The 17,287-nt window shown below is 49.1% G+C and overlaps 4 protein-coding genes across 7 annotated transcripts in view; 3 read left to right on the top strand and 1 right to left on the bottom strand.

Annotated features, from left to right (window-relative positions):
- Positions 1–2,057: 2,057 nt before the first annotated feature.
- IER3 (immediate early response 3) lies at positions 2,058–3,361 on the top strand. The gene is made up of 2 exons (XM_003788980.3): positions 2,058–2,293; positions 2,401–3,361. Exons 1-2 carry the CDS (start codon positions 2,087–2,089, stop codon positions 2,659–2,661), a joined length of 468 nt encoding a protein of 155 aa, XP_003789028.1. The 5' UTR covers positions 2,058–2,086; the 3' UTR covers positions 2,662–3,361.
- A 402-nt stretch (positions 3,362–3,763) lies between these two features.
- Positions 3,764–13,472, top strand: FLOT1 (flotillin 1). Of its 4 annotated transcripts, XM_003788978.3 has the most exons (13): positions 3,764–3,955; positions 4,305–4,361; positions 4,636–4,711; positions 4,799–4,889; positions 5,129–5,272; positions 5,394–5,513; positions 5,602–5,697; positions 5,875–6,027; positions 9,817–9,998; positions 10,182–10,227; positions 10,340–10,477; positions 10,719–10,883; positions 13,151–13,472. In XM_003788978.3, exons 2-13 carry the CDS (start codon positions 4,319–4,321, stop codon positions 13,178–13,180), a joined length of 1,284 nt encoding a protein of 427 aa, XP_003789026.1. In that variant the 5' UTR covers positions 3,764–3,955; positions 4,305–4,318; the 3' UTR covers positions 13,181–13,472. The 4 variants fall into 4 exon arrangements, with proteins under 4 accessions (XP_003789026.1, XP_023368571.1, XP_023368569.1 ...); XM_023512803.1 differs by lacking the exon at positions 4,799–4,889; XM_023512801.1 differs by lacking the exon at positions 4,305–4,361 and having other exon boundaries at positions 3,801–3,955.
- The window catches only part of MDC1 (mediator of DNA damage checkpoint 1), a 37,402-nt gene continuing 30,827 nt past the window's right edge, over positions 10,713–17,287 (top strand). Inside the window, exon 1 of the mRNA XM_012804696.2 lies at positions 10,713–10,718. The gene's annotated coding sequence lies outside the window, so the exon portion shown is untranslated. The remainder of the gene's footprint in view (positions 10,719–17,287) is intronic.
- The window catches only part of TUBB (tubulin beta class I), a 4,118-nt gene continuing 3,638 nt past the window's right edge, over positions 16,808–17,287 (bottom strand). The window contains exon 4 of the mRNA XM_003788979.3: positions 16,808–17,287. This exon is cut by the window's right edge and continues 765 nt beyond it. Coding sequence (XP_003789027.2) covers positions 16,980–17,287 — 308 coding nt within the window. The 3' untranslated portion in view covers positions 16,808–16,979.

The following is a 17,287-nucleotide window of genomic DNA, read 5'->3' as shown; positions in this document are numbered from 1 at the left end:
TGGGAAACTTACTCTGAGATTGTTTTTCTTGTGATTCCCCAAACACATCCTGTACTTTTCCAGCTCAAGGCCTTTGCTGATTCCATTCTTACAGTCATTCTCCACATCTGAATTTGTCATATCCTACCCACCATTAACAGTCATCTCAAATATCACTCTTCCATGAAGCCTTCCCTGATTAATTAGACAGATGTGAACTCTAGCTCTTTCGGATCCCCCTTAGCACTCGATCTTTTAATTTTTTCTTTTCTTTTTCTTTTTCTACCCTTGAGCCAGGGTCTCACTCTGTCACCGGGTCTACAGTACAATGGCATGACCATAGGTCACTGCAACCTCTGACTCCTGACTTTAAGTCATTTTCTACCTCACCACTTCAGCCTCCCAAAGTACAGGACTGGCCCTACTTGGTCTTTAGTATTCTTAGGACCCTCAAGAGAGTTCTCAGGGTTCTGCCATATTGTCTGAAGGGGAAAAAAAATCTGGCCATGGTCCTCTCCCCAGGCCAGAAGGTAAAAGCCCTCCAGGCTGAGTGTCACTTTTATCTGGCTTGCCTCTTCACTCAGCAGTACTCACAACTGCACCTTTAACAGGTGAGTGCTCAAAATATGTTAAATTCTGTGTCCATAGCAGCTATCTTCAAGGCAATTATGGAAATGTGTCGATTCTGTCTTAAGTTGAAAAATTGCTATTGGCTCGGGCGCCCGTGGCTCAAGCGGCTAAGGCGCCAGCCACATACACCTAAGGTGGCAAGTTCGAATCCCCAGCCCGGGCCCCCCAAAAAACAATGATGGCTGCAACCAAAAAATGGCCAGGTGCTGTGGCGGGCACCTGTAGTCCCAGCTACTTGGGACACTGAGGCAGGAGACTCGCTTGAGCCCAGGAGTTGGAGGTTGCTGTAAGCGTCATGCCATGGCACTCTACCCAGGGGGATAGCTTGAGGCTCCATCTCAAAAAAAAAAAAAAAAAGAAAGAAAGAAAAATTGCTATTACTGCAACATTTGTCTAATGTTTCACAATTTAAAATGTTCTTCAGCTCGGCGCCTGTGGCTCAAGTGGCTAAGGCGCCAGACACATACACCTAAGGTAGCAGGTTCGAATCCAGCCTGGGCAGCCAAACAACAATGAAGGCTGCAACCAAAAAATAGCTGGGTGTTGTGGCGGGCGCCTGTGGTCCCAGCTACTCTGGAGGCTGAGGCAGGAGATTCGCTTAAGCCCAGGAGTTGGAAGTTGCTGTGAGCTGTGATGCCATAGCACTCTACCCAGGGGGACAGCTTGAGGCTGTCTCAAAAAAAAAAAAAAATGTTCTTCACTTAAGTTTTGTTATTTGACCAGTAAAACAAATGGTACATCTGGATGGCTGCTACCCTCTTGCCGGTGTATTTTTCGTCCTCTCCACCAGCCTTTATGTGAATATTTCTGCAGGCACACAAATGAGTAGCTTTGCTGGATGGTCCCTATGCGGTTTTTGCTTCTTTGCTGGGTGCATGTGTGCACACATAGCGACATCCCTGTGATATGCGCATGTGTGTTGTGTGCATGCATGTGTTTTCAGTGTGCTAAGCGTGTTAGCGTGTTCATTTCTCTTAGTCTTCCTGACTATTTCTCCAATGACCTCTTTCTTGCTGTGTATATTTTCTATGCATACCTACAAGAGCATGAATGTGCGAAACTGTGGTTCCTTGACCTTGCTGGGTCAGTATTGTATTAGGGTGGCCAGATATCCCTAAGTAAGCCCTCCAGTCTTCCTGTGATGGAATCTGTGGAGGACCTGGCAGCCGAACAGTCTCCTAAGCTGTTAGGGGCCTCTCTCCAGCTGCCACATGCCCCAACATGTGCCTGTAGCTCGGGATCTCACCCATCCCACTCACGACTCACACACAATGTGCAGGTCAGCGCCTAGGGTTGCACAGGCCAAGTCTCCACCCCCTCCCTTTGTTTAAACGTCGGAATTTCCAGCCAGCTCCAGCCAACTGCTCCCCAGCTGCGAGAGGAGGAGTTTAGAAGGACCCGCCCAATTCTCTGGCTTACTTAACTAGCTCCGCCTGGTGCAGCTCAGCTTTCGGCCTTACGCTCCACTCAGCGCACGATGTGTCACTCTCGCAGCTCCCTGCCCACCATGACTGTCCTACGGGCCCCGACCCCGGTCCCTTCCAGCCCGGGACCCCGGCGGGGCTCTGGTCCTGAGATCTTCACCTTCGACCCTCTCCCGGAGCCCGCACGGGCCCCCGCCGCGCGCCCCATTGCCTCTCGTGGGCACCGAAAACGCAGCCGTAGGGTTCTGTACCCTCGAGTGGTGAGTGTCACCGAAGTGAGCAGCTGGGGTACAAGTACTCCTGGCGCCGCGGGGAAACGATTGATTCCGGGGGGGGCTTGACCTGATCTGTCTCCTTGTCTTTCCAGGTTCGGCGCCAGTTACCAGTAGAGGAACCGAACCCTGCCAAAAGGCTCCTCTTTCTCCTGCTCACCATCATCTTCTGCCAGATCCTGATGGCTGAAGAAGGTGCGCCCGCGCCCCTGGCCCCGGAGGACGCATCCAGCGCGGTGTCCCCGGCGTCCACCTCTGAATCTCCGGTCCTCGAGCCTCTTAACTTGACCTCGGAGCCTTCGGACTACGCTCTGGACCTCAGTACTTTTCTCCAGCAACACCCAGCCGCCTTCTAACCGTGACTTCCCATACCCCTAAAAAGAATCCTAAAAACCAAAGAAACACCAGGCGTACCTGGTGCGCGAGACCGTATCCCAAACTGGGACTTCAGAGGCAACTCCAACTCAACACTACAGCGGAAATGCCCGCCGGTGCTTGGAGCGAGACCGCTGCGCGCCGAGACCCAAGCAACAGACACGCCCGGGTTAGGCCCAGTGGGAAGGAGAGCGTCGTTAACTTATTTCTCATTGCTCCTAATTAATATTTATATGTATTTATGTATGTCCTCCTGGGTGACGGAGGGGTGTACGTAATATTTATTTTAACTTATGCAAGGGTGCGAAGATGTTCCTCCCTGCTATAATTGCAAATGGTATTTATTGAGCTTTAAGGAACTGGTGGAGGCAGAGCGCCTGGAACTGGGGCTGAGTAGAAGTGGGGAGGTTCGAGGTGGGGGAGGACGCCCAGGGTGGGAGTCAAGTCTGGTGGCGGGTCATAGGTTTAGGGAGGGACACTTCTGTCCTCCAGCAGACTCCATGGGTCTGCTGTGTGAGGATTCTCTGGAACATTGGGAATAAGTTCCTGGCCTTTGACCTCCTCAAAGTTGCCTCTTGAGGGGAGGCTGCGGGTTTGGGACTTGGTGGGCTGTCACGGGGCGGCTGTATCGGTCCCCTGGTATGTTCTGTGAACACAAATAAATTCGATTTACTGTCAGCAGTCATTTGAGTGTATCTTTCCAAGTGGCAACTCCCCGCTCCCCCCCGCCTTCAGGCGCCAAGAACCGACAGGATTAGCTGTGGCTAAGTCCCCAGCCGGCACTCGTCCCGGGGGTCTGAGCCCATTTTACCAAAGTCGCGGAACCCAGCATCTGGTTGCCGGATGCAGTCGTTCATTGCCAGGTCTGCGGTTTTCCGGGTTAGTTACCGCGTGGCCAACCCGAAATGTGGCAATCTTCTTTACCCGTTGTGCAGGACCCGTGGAGGTCACGTTCTGCGCCCCAGGGCGGAGTGTGAAGCGGAGCGGGAGCTCCACCCCATAGCTCGCAGGGCTCTAGGAGCGGCGGGTAGCGGACCCGAGCGGTGCTTGCCGGGAAAGGGGCGGGCCCTGAGCTCCGGCGGTGGGGAGGTTGGTCCGCTGCGGGGGGCGGGGTCGCGTCTGCAGCAACAGCAGGGTGCGGCCGGGTACTGGGCTCTGGCTCCCTCCCAGCATCCAAAAAGGCAAGTCAGCGAACAGCCCCTGCTCGGCTTCCAGGTCCCTGCACACCCCCGCTCTTCCTGAGACCCCCGCCCGGCCGTGGCCGCGTCCGAGAAGGTTAGTGGTAGAGAGGCTATGGAGCCTGCGGCTGCCAAGGAGCAGAGAGGGTGGGGAAAGGTCTGTGGGCCGTTGAGCGCCTCGAGCTTTAACAAATAAAAGGAGAAACCGTCTGTACTGAGGCGGAGACGCGGTGAGGGGAAGGGGGTGACCATAAGTAGGCGGGGGAAGGGTCCCTGGGGATCTTCGGGATTGCACAGGGAAAAGGCTTTGCGGACCGCGGGTGTGGAAGGGCCTGGGCCGCGTCAGATACAGACTAGGCAAGCCTGACGGGAAAGGGAAAGGATTGGCTCCTGTGGACACCACAGCGCCTCTTCCCCATCTGCAAAGGCTTTCTCTCCTCCTCTAGCCCCAACCTGAACCATGTTTTTCACGTGTGGCCCGAATGAGGCCATGGTGGTCTCTGGTAAGTATTACTCTCTTCCCAGCCAGTGACCCCAAAACCCCTGTGAGTCTGGCCTCTGCCCCTCCTCCCTACCAGCTCCTCAGTGCCAAGCTTCTGCCCCCGTAATGGCCACAAGCTGCCCACTTGGGGGTTGCCAGCCACTACCCTTCCAAGGCACAGACTGGTTCCCCTAGAGCTCCCAGTTTCTCCTCTGTGGATTGATCCCACCTGCAAACTCCTCAGTCATTCCACATTCCAGCTCTGCCACAGCTGCTCACTGCCCTTCACCTTTTAGGTTTCTGCCGAAGCCCCCCAGTCATGGTGGCTGGAGGACGTGTCTTTGTTCTGCCCTGCATCCAGCAAATCCAGAGGTAGGTAGAAAGAGAATGAGGAAGAGGGAACCTCCGTTTTCTCTTTTTCCTCTTTTTCTTACTGTCTGTCCCTTGTTTTCCCCTTAGGATCTCTCTCAACACATTGACCCTCAATGTCAAGAGTGAAAAGGTTTACACTCGCCATGGGGTCCCCATCTCAGTCACTGGCATTGCCCAGGTGAGGCTTTCAGAGCCTTTCCCCTAAAGTCCACTTCCCATCACTTTCTCTCCCAGACATTAAGAAATTTTCTGACCATGGCCTTCTCCATCCCTACCTGCAAAGAAATTTCTCTGCTAGTCTCACCTTCTCCAGGAACCCTCAAGTCCCTTGACTCTTCCTTTCTCTCTCTGCTGCTTCTCTGGCTTTGTGAGACCTCCACCACACCCTCCTTACCCCTGTTCTGTCTCTGTCTACAGGTAAAAATCCAAGGGCAGAACAAGGAGATGTTGGCAGCTGCCTGCCAGATGTTCCTGGGGAAGACAGAGGCTGAGATTGCCCATATTGCACTGGAGACACTGGAGGGCCACCAGAGGGCTATTATGGCCCACATGACTGTGGAGGTAGGCCTGGGGACAGGGAAAGATATAAAAGAGATGCCAGAATGAGGGGACCAAGATAGTTTGTGAGAGTCAATGGATCTGAGAACTCAAGTTCCTTCTTTCCACCATCCTATTCTCATAGGAGATCTATAAGGACAGGCAGAAATTCTCAGAACAAGTTTTCAAAGTGGCCTCATCAGACCTGGTCAACATGGGCATTAGTGTGGTTAGCTACACCTTAAAGGACATTCATGATGACCAGGTAAAACTAAGCAGTTGATCTTTCCTGTGTCCTTGTTCCTATCTCTTAAACCTTCCTAAGGACTCTGATTTCTCCACCTCTCTCACAGGACTATTTGCATTCTTTGGGGAAGGCTCGGACAGCCCAAGTCCAAAAAGATGCTCGGATTGGGGAAGCAGAGGCCAAGCGAGATGCTGGCATCCGGGTGAGACAGACAGGCGTTGCTTGGGAACAGGGAGAGGAGGGCACAACTGAAGAGGGGCTGGTGGGACTGGATTGGCAGGGGAAATAGATGAGGCAGGGAAGCCTGATGGAGGCAAGCTCTGATTGTGGCCTTCTTCTCCCTGCCTTGACACTTTCTACATGATCTCTGCTTGGGCAGGAGGCCAAAGCCAAGCAGGAAAAGGTGTCTGCTCAGTACCTGAGTGAGATTGAGATGGCCAAGGCACAGAGGGATTATGAGCTGAAGAAGGCCGCATATGACATTGAGGTCAACACCCGCCGAGCACAAGCTGACCTGGCCTATCAACTTCAGGTCAGAACCACTGTACTAGGCAGATAAACAAGCTGTTGTTTGCCTCTTCCCCATTCTTCTCAGCTCCCCATCCTTCTCAGCTCCCCATCTCTGGCTACCACTGTTTCTTATATTCTAACTTTGCTCTTATTCTGGCTCTCCATTTTTGCCACAATGAGGAGACATTTAAAAAAACAAAATGTTGGGCAGTGCCTATAGCTCAAAAGAGTAAGGCACCAGCCCCATATGCCAGAGGTGGCAGGTTCAAACTCAGCCCAGGCCAAAAACTGAAAAACAAAAACAAAACTAAGATGTTTTACCCAAGCCCAGCTGCTGTGGTTCATGCCAGTAATCCTAACACTATGGGAGACCAAGGAGGATTGCTTGAGGCCAAGAGTTTAAGACCAACCTGAGCAACATAATGAGACTCTGTCCTTACAAAAAATAAAAATAAAAAATTAGCCGAGCATGGTGGCATGTATCTATAGTCCCAGTTAGGCAGGAGGATCTCTTGAGCCCGATAATATAAGGTTACAATGAACTATGAGAATACCACTGCACTACAATCTGGACAATAGAGTGAAACCCTGTCTCTGGGGAAAAAATACAGTTTCAGCTGAAAAGCAAAGAAAAGGCCAAGAAAGAATATGCTTAATTAGACTGGTCTTATTTGGGGGGCAAGTTGTTCCCTGTGCAAGGGTACTTGGCTCAGAGGGTAGACCAGAACTAAGATCTGGTCCATGTCCCATTCACCAAGTGGGGTATTCTGGTAGGGGTCTGCATATATGCAGAGGAAGGGACACCTTTTCCTTTTTTTTAGAGAGAGTCTCACTCTTGCCCTCCGTAGAGTACCATGGCATCACAGCTCACAGCAACCTCCAGCTCTTGGGCTTAGGCAATTCTCTTGCCTCAGCTTCCCAAGTAGCTGGGACTACAGGCACCTGCCACACTGCCCAGCTATTTTTTGCTGCAGTTTGGCCCAGGGCCGGGTTTGAACCCTCCACCATAGGTATATGGGGCTGGTGCCCTACTCACTGAGCCACAGGCGCTGCCCAAGGGACACTTTTTTCTAATTTGCAAAAGGGAGCAGAATGGCTAGCAGCAGCCCTGGTGATTAAAGAAGGGTGTACAGAAGGAAAACATGAACTTGGGCCTTGAATCCTGGAAAGTGAGATATGGGCAACCCTTGATATTACAAGGAGATAGAGTTGATCCTTCTTATTCATGGATTCTGTATTTGAGAATTTTGCCTATTTACTAAAATTTATTGATAACTCCAAAATCAATACAGCACTTTAATGGTCATTTGCAGACAGGGTCAGTATGAAGATCTAAGTTGCCTGATTGTAGTTCCCAGGTGAGGTCAAACACGTAGTCCACCTTCTAGTTTCAACTGTCATACTGAAACTGTCATTTTCATGGTACATTTACTGCCACTTACTGCATTTTAGTGCTTTTTTTTTAATGGCCCCCAAGAATAATATGGAAGTGCTGCCCAGTGCCCCCTTAGCACAAAACTGTAATGTACCTTATGAAGAAAATATGTGTGTTTGTTAAGTTTTTTTCAGGCATGATTTTTAGTGGTCTTCCATTTCAGAAATGCTTATCTGCTTTGAAGGATATAAGGTTGTACACAACACAATGGTATTCCATTTCAGTGGAAACAACAATCACAGCTACAACCTAAAAGTAGCCGGGCATTGTGGTGGGTGCCTGTAGTCCCAGCTACTTAGGAGTCAGAGGCAGGAGACTTGCTTGAGCCTAGGAGTTGGAGGTTGCTGTGAGCTGTGATGCCACAGCACTCTACCCAAGGGGACAGCTTGAGGCTCTGTCTCAAAAACAAAAAAAAAGAATAAAGAATATGAGAGGAAATCACCAATGAAATAATTCAGAAGTGCTTGTCTGCTTTGAAGGATATAAGGTTGTACACAACACAATGAATGAAAAGCATCTACATTTCAGACATATCAGTGTGAAATTTCAGAACACTGAGAACAACAACAAAATAAAATGTTTCAGACAGAAAGAACAGATCTCAAAGGGTCAGGCATCAAAATGACTTCAGATTTCTTAAGAAGCTGGAAGACCATGGAGCAATGCCTTCAAAATTTCAACGGAAATTCCAAAAAAAAAAAAAGAAAAAGAAAAGAAAAAGTAAGAGTTAATTCCAACATAGCAGTATGTAGTCAATATAAAAGCAAGATCTTTTTTTTTTTTTTTTTTTTGAGACAGAGCCTCAAGCTGTCCCCCTGGGTAGAGTGCTATGGCATCACAGCTCACAGCAACCTCCAACTCCTAGGTTCAAGCAAGTCTCCTGCCCCAGCCTCCCAAGGAGCTGGGACCACAGGCGCCCACCCCAATGCCCAGCTATTTTTGGTTGCAGCCATCATTGTTTGGCAGGCTGGGGTTGGATTTGAACCCACCGCCTTAGGTATACGTGGCTGGCGCCTTAGCCACTTGAGCCATAGGCGCTGAGCCAGCAAGATCTTTAAAAAAAAAATTGTTTCATACTTTTTCTGAGGAAGCTACTGGAAGTTGAGTTTCACCAAAGAAAGAAACAAAGATACAAAGTAAAAATAGTTGGATTAGGGGACATAGCAGAGAAGTGATTCTGCATACTAGTGTAGAGAGCACCTACTGTAGTTTGGAACAGGCTTGAAAATTTAGGGTCAAAGACAGTACAGAGTGCCATATCCAGAGCCATGCTTCTCTCTAGAGTGAACAGATGATCCCAGTAGAGGGCAGGTCACCATCACTTGTATGATGAGACCTATGGGGTTGATGGTGTAATTGACTGGGCCTGAGTAATGGGACAGTAAGGAAGTGTTATTTATTCCTTGCCTAGTACCTCTAGTCTCCAGCATCTTTTTTTTTTTTTTTTACATTGTATTCTCTTTCTTTGTTGGTTTTTTTTTTTTTTTTGGCCAGGGCTGGGTTTGAACCCACCACCTCCCATAGATGGGGCCGGCACCCTACTCCTTTGAGCCACAGGCGCCCCACTCATCCCCAGCATCTTGACAAGAGCTTTCTGATCCCTGACAATACAAGGAATAAGAAAATGAAATTTACTTAAATAAGAGGAATTCTTTATATACACATATTCTTATAAAAGTTTAAAGTGTCCCTGGAAGTATATATGAGAAGCTGTTCACAGCGGTTGCTTGTGGGAAAGGGACCCAGATGGTTTGAGGAAAGAGGTAAGAAAAAGCCTTACTTCTCACTGTTTACTTTTTCTTTCCGAATCTGTACCACATGCATGAGATAAAAGTGAAAAAGATCACCCATCCCAGTAAAAAGAAAAAAGTCAGTAATCTGTTGCAGTAGTCAGTGCTAAAGCTGCTCATGGTGGCTTTCTCTAAGGTTATGGCAGCAAAGATGGAGATGAGGTAAGTGAATGGATTTGGGCAAGATGGTGGAAGTAGAAGATGGCCACCCTGTCCTCAGTGCCTTCAAGGTGTTCATGCTAGAAGGAGAAACAGGTGGGAAAATAAGTTAAATCGGAGCTCATAAGAGGGATCTCCCCTGAGGGAAAACATGGACAAGGTCCCAGCCCTATCCAGCTTTGACACCAGGGCTTCCTTAGGAACTCCCTAAGGTTGACATTGGCTGTAAGGAGGAGTATCAGGACACTCCCCAGGCCGTCTATTGGTTCTGTACAAGAAATGGACTCCACTGGGCTGACTGAGCACACCCGGGACACAACATCGTGTACCTACTTCTATTTTATATCCCACCCTGGAGCCTTAGCTTCTCCCTCATTCCCAGGCATTTGCTCTTAGCTCTGACTCTGAACTACCCTCCCTTACTCAGGTGGCCAAGACTAAGCAGCAGATCGAGGAGCAGCGGGTGCAGGTGCAGGTAGTGGAACGAGCCCAGCAGGTGGCAGTGCAGGAGCAGGAGATCGCCCGCCGAGAGAAGGAGCTGGAGGCCCGGGTGCGGAAGCCCGCGGAAGCTGAACGCTACAAGCTGGAGCGCCTCGCTGAGGCAGAGAAGTAAATGCCCCCTCCGCTGTGCCCTATCCTGGCTCCTTTGCCACTGGTGTTCTCCTCCTTCCCAGGTGGAGAGCTGAAGCTTTCACCACTGGACTCTATGGAACTTGGGTTGTAGGAGCTTTTGTCTCCCCAGTGCTGGGCCTTTTTCCTGGACTCCTCCCTTCACTTTCCTTGTGTCCCCAGGTCCCAGCTCATTATGCAGGCAGAGGCAGAAGCTGAGTCTGTGCGGGTAAGTTAGGAGGTAGCCCCTTCTGGCTTGTGGAAGGAGTGGGGGATTGCTACTTGAGCTAGGGTTTCCTGTTCTTATTCTTCCCAATTCACAAGTATCCTGTAATCTTCAGATGCGTGGGGAAGCTGAGGCCTTTGCCATAGGGGCCCGAGCGCGAGCTGAGGCTGAGCAGATGACCAAAAAGGCAGAAGCATTCCAGATGTACCAGGAGGCTGCGCAGCTGGACATGCTGCTAGAGAAGTTGCCTCAGGTCTGGAGGTTGTGTGGGCACCAGGAGAGGAGGACCAGAACCAGGGGCTACAGGGTGGAGTGAAATGAGATGAGAGGGTTGGGGAGATGCAGGCTAGGGGACCATAAATTAGAGGTGGGAATTATTAACTAGATCAAAGTGAGGGTGATGAGTAGGACAAGGATCTTAAAACTCAAGTAAGTTGTTTCATGAGGTGTGTGTTCATGTCATGGGCACTGAGTGGACATCTCTCATCGACCAGGTGGCAGAGGAGATTAGTGGTCCCTTGACCGCCGCCAATAAGATCACACTGGTGTCCAGTGGAAATGGGACCGTAGGGGCAGCCAAAGTGACTGGAGAAGTACTGGACATCCTAAGCCGCCTGCCAGAGAGTGTGGAGAGACTCACAGGTGTCAGCATCTCCCAGGTGACAATCTCTGAGGTGGGGACTGTGGAACAGAACTGCTGGGTTCCTGTGTTAAGTGATGCAGTGGGCCTAGACTAGCATCCAGCCTAGGGGGTCACTGACATTTATTAATCACTTTTTATGTGCCAGGCACAGTGCTAAGCTTATGCATAAGTGAGTCATTTGCTTTAAAACAAACTACCCTTAGCATGTATTTTACAAAGTAAAGAAACTGGCTCAGCACCTGTGGCTCAAATGGCTAAGGCACCAGCCACATACACCTAAGGTGGCAGGTTCGAATCCAGCCTGGGCCCACCAAACAACGATGACGGCTGCAACCAAAAAATAGCCAGGTGTTGTGGCGGGCGCCTGTGGTCCCAGCTGCTTGGGAGGCTGAGGCAGGAGACTCACTTGAGCCCAGGAGTTGGAGGTTGCTGTGAGCTGTGATGCCACAGCACTCTACCCAGGGGGACAGCTTGAGGCTCTATCTCAAAAAAAAAAAAAAAAAAAAAAAAAAACGGTAAAGAAACTGAACTTCCAAGATGTTCTCACTCATTCAGCTGGTGAATCAGGACTTTAAACCCAGGCCAACTGTCTTTGGAGCCAGTGCTTGTGGTCACTCCAGTAGTACAAGGCACTAGTGGCAGCCTGGTCACAATTCCAAGGCATATCAATGCTTTTCTTATTTCCTTCTTCTTTTTTTTTTTTTTTTTTTGAAGACTAAGTCTCAGGGTGGCGCCTGTAGCTCAGTGGTTGGGCGCCAGCCCCGTATACTGAGGGTGACAGGTTTGAACCCAGCCCTGGCCAAACTGCAACAAAAAAATAGCCAGGCGTGTAGTCCCAGCTACTTGGGAGACTGAGGCAAGAGAATCAGGTGATACTGAGGGCGATAGAGTAGCACTCTGTCTCTACAAAAAAACCCAATGAAGACAGAGTCTCATTTTGTTATTCTTGGTAGGGTGCCTTGGCATCATCATAGCTCACAGCAACTTCAAACTCCTGGGCTTAAGAGATCCTCTTGTCTCAGCCTCCTGAGTAGCTGAGACTACAGGCACCCACCATGATGCCTGAGTAGTTTTTCTTTTCTTTTTTCTTTTTTTTTTTTTGAGACAGAGCCTCAAGCTGTCGCCCTGAGTAGAGTGCTGTCGCATCACTGCTCACAGCAACCTCCAACTCCTGGGCTCAAGTGATTCTCCTGCCTCAGCCTCCCAAGCAGCTGGGACTACAGGCGCCCACCACAATGCCTGGCTATTTTTTGGTTGCAGCCATCATTGTTGTTTGGCGGGCCCAGGCTAGATTTGAACCCACCAGCTCAGGTGTATGTGGCTGGCACCTTAGCCGCTTGAGCCACAGGTGCTGAGCCAGTTTTTCTATTTTTAGTAGAGATGAGATCTCACTCTTGCTCAGGTTGGTCTCTACCTCCTGATCACTACTTTTCTTGATGCCTCTGGTAGAAGTCAGAGAACAGGCTCTGGACCCACTGTTTTGTGAATACTTGCTCCAGTACCTATTAGCTGTGATCTTAGACAAGTTATTAACCTCTCTATACCTGTTTCCTCACCTTAAAATTGGGTGAATAATACAACAATCCTGTTGAATTATTAAGAGTATTGATAAATATTTGCAAAGTATTTGAAACACTGCCTGACACATAGTAAGCATTGCATATGTGTTAAATACATGTATAAATAAAAGCACTGGATCAAGCTGGGCACGGTGGCTCACATTTATAATCCCAGAACTTTGGGAGGCCAAGATGGGTAATTCACTTGGAACCAGGCAGGAGTTCAAGACCAGCCTGAGCAATGTAGTGAGACCCTATCTTCACAAAAAAATTTAAGAATTAGCCAGGTGTGGTAGTGTGCAACTGTAGTCCCAGCTATTTAGAAGGATCACTTGTGCCTAGGAGTTCGAGGCTGCAATGAGCTATGATTGTACTCCAGCCTGGGCAATAGAGCAAGACCCTGACTCAAAACAAACAAACAAAAAAAACACTGGTTCACACCACTAACCTTGAAGCTGGGGTCCTTGGAGCTTCCTTGAGGCCTGCAGTGGACAATTCAGAGCTAAAGAGTGTACAAACAAGGCTCTGCCCGCCTCTCCTCGGCTCAGTGATTTACTATACATGGATCCTAATGTTTTTGCTTGGGGAAATGGGCTGAGGGAGAGCCCTAGGAAGAAGACTCCTGGACATGTGTGTCCTCCCTACAGCCCATTCGTGCAAATGGGAACCTAGGAAGGCAGGGTACCTGGTTCTCAGGTGTCATCCTCTGTTGTCTTTATTCCAGGTGAACCACAAGCCTCTGCGAACAGCCTGAGCCCTCAGCCCTTGCCAATGCCCAGCCTCATGGTTCAGGTGCCTGAATGGTCCCCCCTGTTGTTGCATGCATCCCAACTGGCCTCCCTAAGCATGTCCTTTGACAATGGGGCTCCACCCCTCATCCTCCTTGCCAAAATAGTCTGTGCCTTGCCTTGGAGGGGGTTGCTCTTCTTCTTGACCCCACACTGCCACAACTGCCGGTGCCAGGGGTCCCATGTCAGCCTTCTGATGATTTATTCCACCTCATCCCAACTTATTTAACTTCCTAATTAAATTACTATCTGAGCCTATTGTCTAGACTTCTTTCCTGACTAAGAGATGCTATAGAGGTTTTCAACTTCACTTGCCAAATAAATTGCCATTAGTAAGTACTAATAACTTTTTTTTTTTTTTTGAGACTCTATGTTGCACTAGATAGAGTACCGCTCACAGCAACCTCAAACTCTTGGGCTTAAGCGATTCGCTTGCCTCAGCCTCCCAAGTAGCTGGTACTACAGGCACCTGCCACAACGCCCAGCTGTTTTTTGGTTGTAGTTGTCATTGTTGTTTGGCAGGCCTAGGCTGGGTTCAGACCTGCCAGCTTTGGTGTATGTGGCTGGTGCCCCAGCTGCTGAGTTACAGGCGCCGAGCCAGTACTAATACTTATGAATAATTACTTAATAAAACAACTAATTCAAAATGCTAGAATGTAGCTTGCTCCCTTGCATACAGTATGCTTCCTAGCTGGGCTCAGTGTCTCACACCTGTAATCCCAGCACTTGGGAGGTTGAGGCGGGTGGGTTGCCTGAGCCGGTGAATTTGAGACCAGCCTGAGCAAGAGCAAGACCCTGTCTCTTAAAAATAGCTGGGCATTGTGGTGGGCACCTGTAATCCCAACTACTTGGGAGGCTGAGGCAAGAGGATTGTTTGAACCTAAGACTTTGAGGTTGCTGTGAGCAAAGAAGCCATGGCACGCTTCCAAGGGTGACCAAGTGAAACTCCTCTGTCTTAAAAAAAAAAAAAGGCTTGGCACCTGTGGCTCAAGAGACTAAGGTGCCAACCACATACACCTGAGCTGGCAGGTTCAAATCCAGCCTGGGCCCACCAAACAATGACAGCTGCAACCAAAAAAATACCTAGGCATTGTGGCGGGCACCTGTAGTCCCAGCTACTTGGGAAGCTGAGGCAGGAGAATCACTTGAGCCCAGGAGTTGGAGGTTGCTGTGATGCTACAGCACTCTACCCAGGGCAACAGCTTGAGGCCCTATCTCAAAAAAATAAAAAAGGCTCAGCACCTGTGGCTCAAGCCACTAAGGTGTTAGCCACATCCACCAGAGGTGGCAGGTTCAAATCCAGCCCAGGGCTGCCAACCATTAACTACAACCAAAAAATAGCTGGGTGTTGTGGCAGGCACCTGTAGTCCCAGCTACTTGAGAGGCTGAGGCCAGAGAATTGCTTAAGCGCAAGAGTTTTGAGGTTGCTGTGAGCTGAAGTGGCAAACCTAGTCATCTTCGGCTTAGGTTGACTAAGAAAACCCAGAGGACCACAGGCAACAGCCTTAGATAGCTATAACCTAAAGGAGTCCTGGGTAGACTCTAGGCTGAAAATGGTGCAATTGTGGTCTTCAACAGTACATTCGTATGGATCTCCTGACTGCTGTTATCCAACCCATTTCTGCCTGCTTCAGCACATTTGGATGAGACTTGAGTGTGTGCATTTCTTTTTTTTTTTGAGATGGAGCCTCAAGCTATCCCCCTGGGTAGAGTGCCATGGCATCACGCTCACAGCAACCTCCAACTCCTGTGCTCAAGCGAGTCTCCTGCCTCAGCCTCCCAAGTAGCTGGGACCACAGGCGCCCGCCACAACGCCTGGCCATGTTGTGGCCATTTTCTGGTTGCAGCCGTCATTGTTGTTTGGCGGGCCCGGGCTGGGGATTCAAACCCGCCACCTTAGATGTATGTGGCTGGCACCTTAGCCGCTTGAGCCACAGGTGCCGAGCCAGTGTGTGCATTTCTTGAAGTTCCCAGGGAATGCTGATGCTGGTCTGGAAACCAATTATGCATTGTCATTTCCTTGTTTTCACTTTGCAACCCTAGATCCTCTTTCTGAGCCTATTCCTTTCCTAGTTTTTAAGACTGATTTGGGTAGATTAAGATATGATATGCTGGTGGCGCCTATGGCTCAAAGGAGTAGGGCACCGGCCCCATATACCTGAGGTGGCAGGTTCAAACCCAGTCCTGGACGAAAAAATAAACTAATTAAAAAAAAAAAAAAGATATGATATGCAGCTCAGTAAGTGTAGCTCTGAGTAGGGTGCTGGCCACGTACACCAAAGATGGCAGGTTCAAACCTGGCCTGACCATGCTAAACAACTGCAACCAAAAAATATCTGGGTGTTGTGGGTGTCTGTACTCCCAGCTACTTGGGAGACTAAGGCAAGAGATTCACTTAAGCCCGAGTTTAAGGTTGCTGTGAGCTGTGATGACATGGCACTCTGCCAAGGGCAACATAGACCGTCTCAAAAAAAAAGATATATGGGTATGTCAGTGTCTATGGAGGATGGATTACAGTGCTTCCTTCAGATACCAAAGTGGAGTCCCTTATGTAAATTTGTATAACCTAAACATCCTCTAACATACTTCAAATTGCCTCTATGTTACTCACACTCAAACACCCAGTTGGGGATAGAGGGGCAACTTTATTGTGATATGGTTGTTAAGAACAGAGTGTAACTTAACTTAGGGCCCATGCCTCCACTGGCAATCCTTCTCTAAAGAAGCACACATTTCACAATTGTTTTCCAATTCCCATTTATTTTTGGCTCTTGGGGCAATGTCATCTTTTCAATATGAAAAAAAGCAGCAAGTTCAACACAAAATAGAAATCTGAAATATAGGATAGGACAAAACCAAACGTAAGGAGAAAAAAGGCAACAGCAAAAGAAAGAAATGAGATGTTGCAAAAAACAGAGGATGTCCTGCCCCCTCTCTGGGGAATGAAATGACCTATTTGGTGGCAATACATACCTCCTCACATAAGTCAGGGATGTTATGTTTTTGTGGGTAAGAAAAGGTAGGTATGGGCAGGGCATTTCTGGAAGTTTAGGGACCAAGGCTGGTCTCTCTTCCTTTGTGATCCCCTTCTCCTATCAGGGGAAAGGAAGGAACCCAATGTATCAGTGAGGTGAAGTGTAAGAGGGGAGGACCCCATTTGGGGAAAAAATGCTCCCAAGGACAGAGCTTGGAGGGAGACTGAAAATGAAGATAATACTGTTAATACCTCCCTTGAAGCTGAGAGATGGAACCTGCAAATACCTGGAAGTTATCACTAAACATTCTGGATTTCCCTCTCCAAAACTATTTCTAGGATAGAAAAATCTCAACCCCTTCCTTGGAGTTACTTGTACTCTTACTTTCTACCCCCCCCCCCCAAACTGCCTGGGCAATAGGATGGTCATCTGCATTCAGCATTCAGTTGGTTCTAAAATAAATGGCATTTGGATGAGACCCAGCTTCTTAGGGAATTATTTTACAAACAGAAGGAAATATTAACTGGACAGATTGGAGGAACGGGCACCAGAAGGAAATACAGGGTTACCTAGAATGCAGAAATCTAGGTTTCCCAAAGTGGAAGGAGAGAGGAGACATTCAACAAACAAGTATTTATTGAGTGCCTACATGTGCCAGGCACTGTTCTAGACCCCCCAAAAGGAAAAAAAAGATAAGAGGCAGCAAACATGAATTCTGAGGGAGAGGAAAGGGGTACTTAAGGAAGAAGGTTAAGGGGACTGACAAGCTTGAGGTGATAGGGCCTGTGCCTTAGGCTTCCTCTTCAGCCTCTTCACCAAAATCTTCCTCCTCTTCTGCGGTGGCATCCTGGTACTGCTGATACTCAGAGACGAGGTCGTTCATGTTGCTCTCAGCCTCGGTGAATTCCATCTCGTCCATGCCCTCGCCTGTATACCAGTGGAGGAACGCCTTCCGGCGGAACATGGCAGTGAACTGCTCTGAGATGCGCTTGAAGAGCTCCTGGATGGCTGTGCTGTTGCCAATGAAGGTGACTGCCATCTTGAGGCCACGAGGTGGAATGTCACAGACAGCTGTCTTGACATTGTTGGGGATCCATT

This window comes from Otolemur garnettii, unplaced genomic scaffold (genome assembly GCF_000181295.1).
Source record: "Otolemur garnettii isolate 467f Iridium unplaced genomic scaffold, OtoGar3 scaffold00031, whole genome shotgun sequence".
In the NCBI taxonomy this organism is placed as follows: Eukaryota; Metazoa; Chordata; class Mammalia; order Primates; family Galagidae; genus Otolemur; species Otolemur garnettii.
This window is presented reverse-complemented; position numbering and strand designations above follow the sequence as displayed.

What these genes read in the sequence shown, in the direction of transcription:
- IER3 (XM_003788980.3), top strand. Translation starts at nt 2,087, where the DNA reads ATGTGTCACTCTCGCAGCTCCCTGCCCACCATGACTGTCCTACGGGCC. An exon ending in GGGTTCTGTACCCTCGAGTG is followed by an intron (nt 2,294 to 2,400) that starts GTGAGTGTCACC and finishes TTGTCTTTCCAG; the next exon opens with GTTCGGCGCCAGTTACCAGT.
- FLOT1 (XM_003788978.3), top strand. Translation starts at nt 4,319, where the DNA reads ATGTTTTTCACGTGTGGCCCGAATGAGGCCATGGTGGTCTCTG. An exon ending in TGCATCCAGCAAATCCAGAG is followed by an intron (nt 4,712 to 4,798) that starts GTAGGTAGAAAG and finishes TTTTCCCCTTAG; the next exon opens with GATCTCTCTCAACACATTGA. An exon ending in CAGAAGCTGAGTCTGTGCGG is followed by an intron (nt 10,228 to 10,339) that starts GTAAGTTAGGAG and finishes TGTAATCTTCAG; the next exon opens with ATGCGTGGGGAAGCTGAGGC.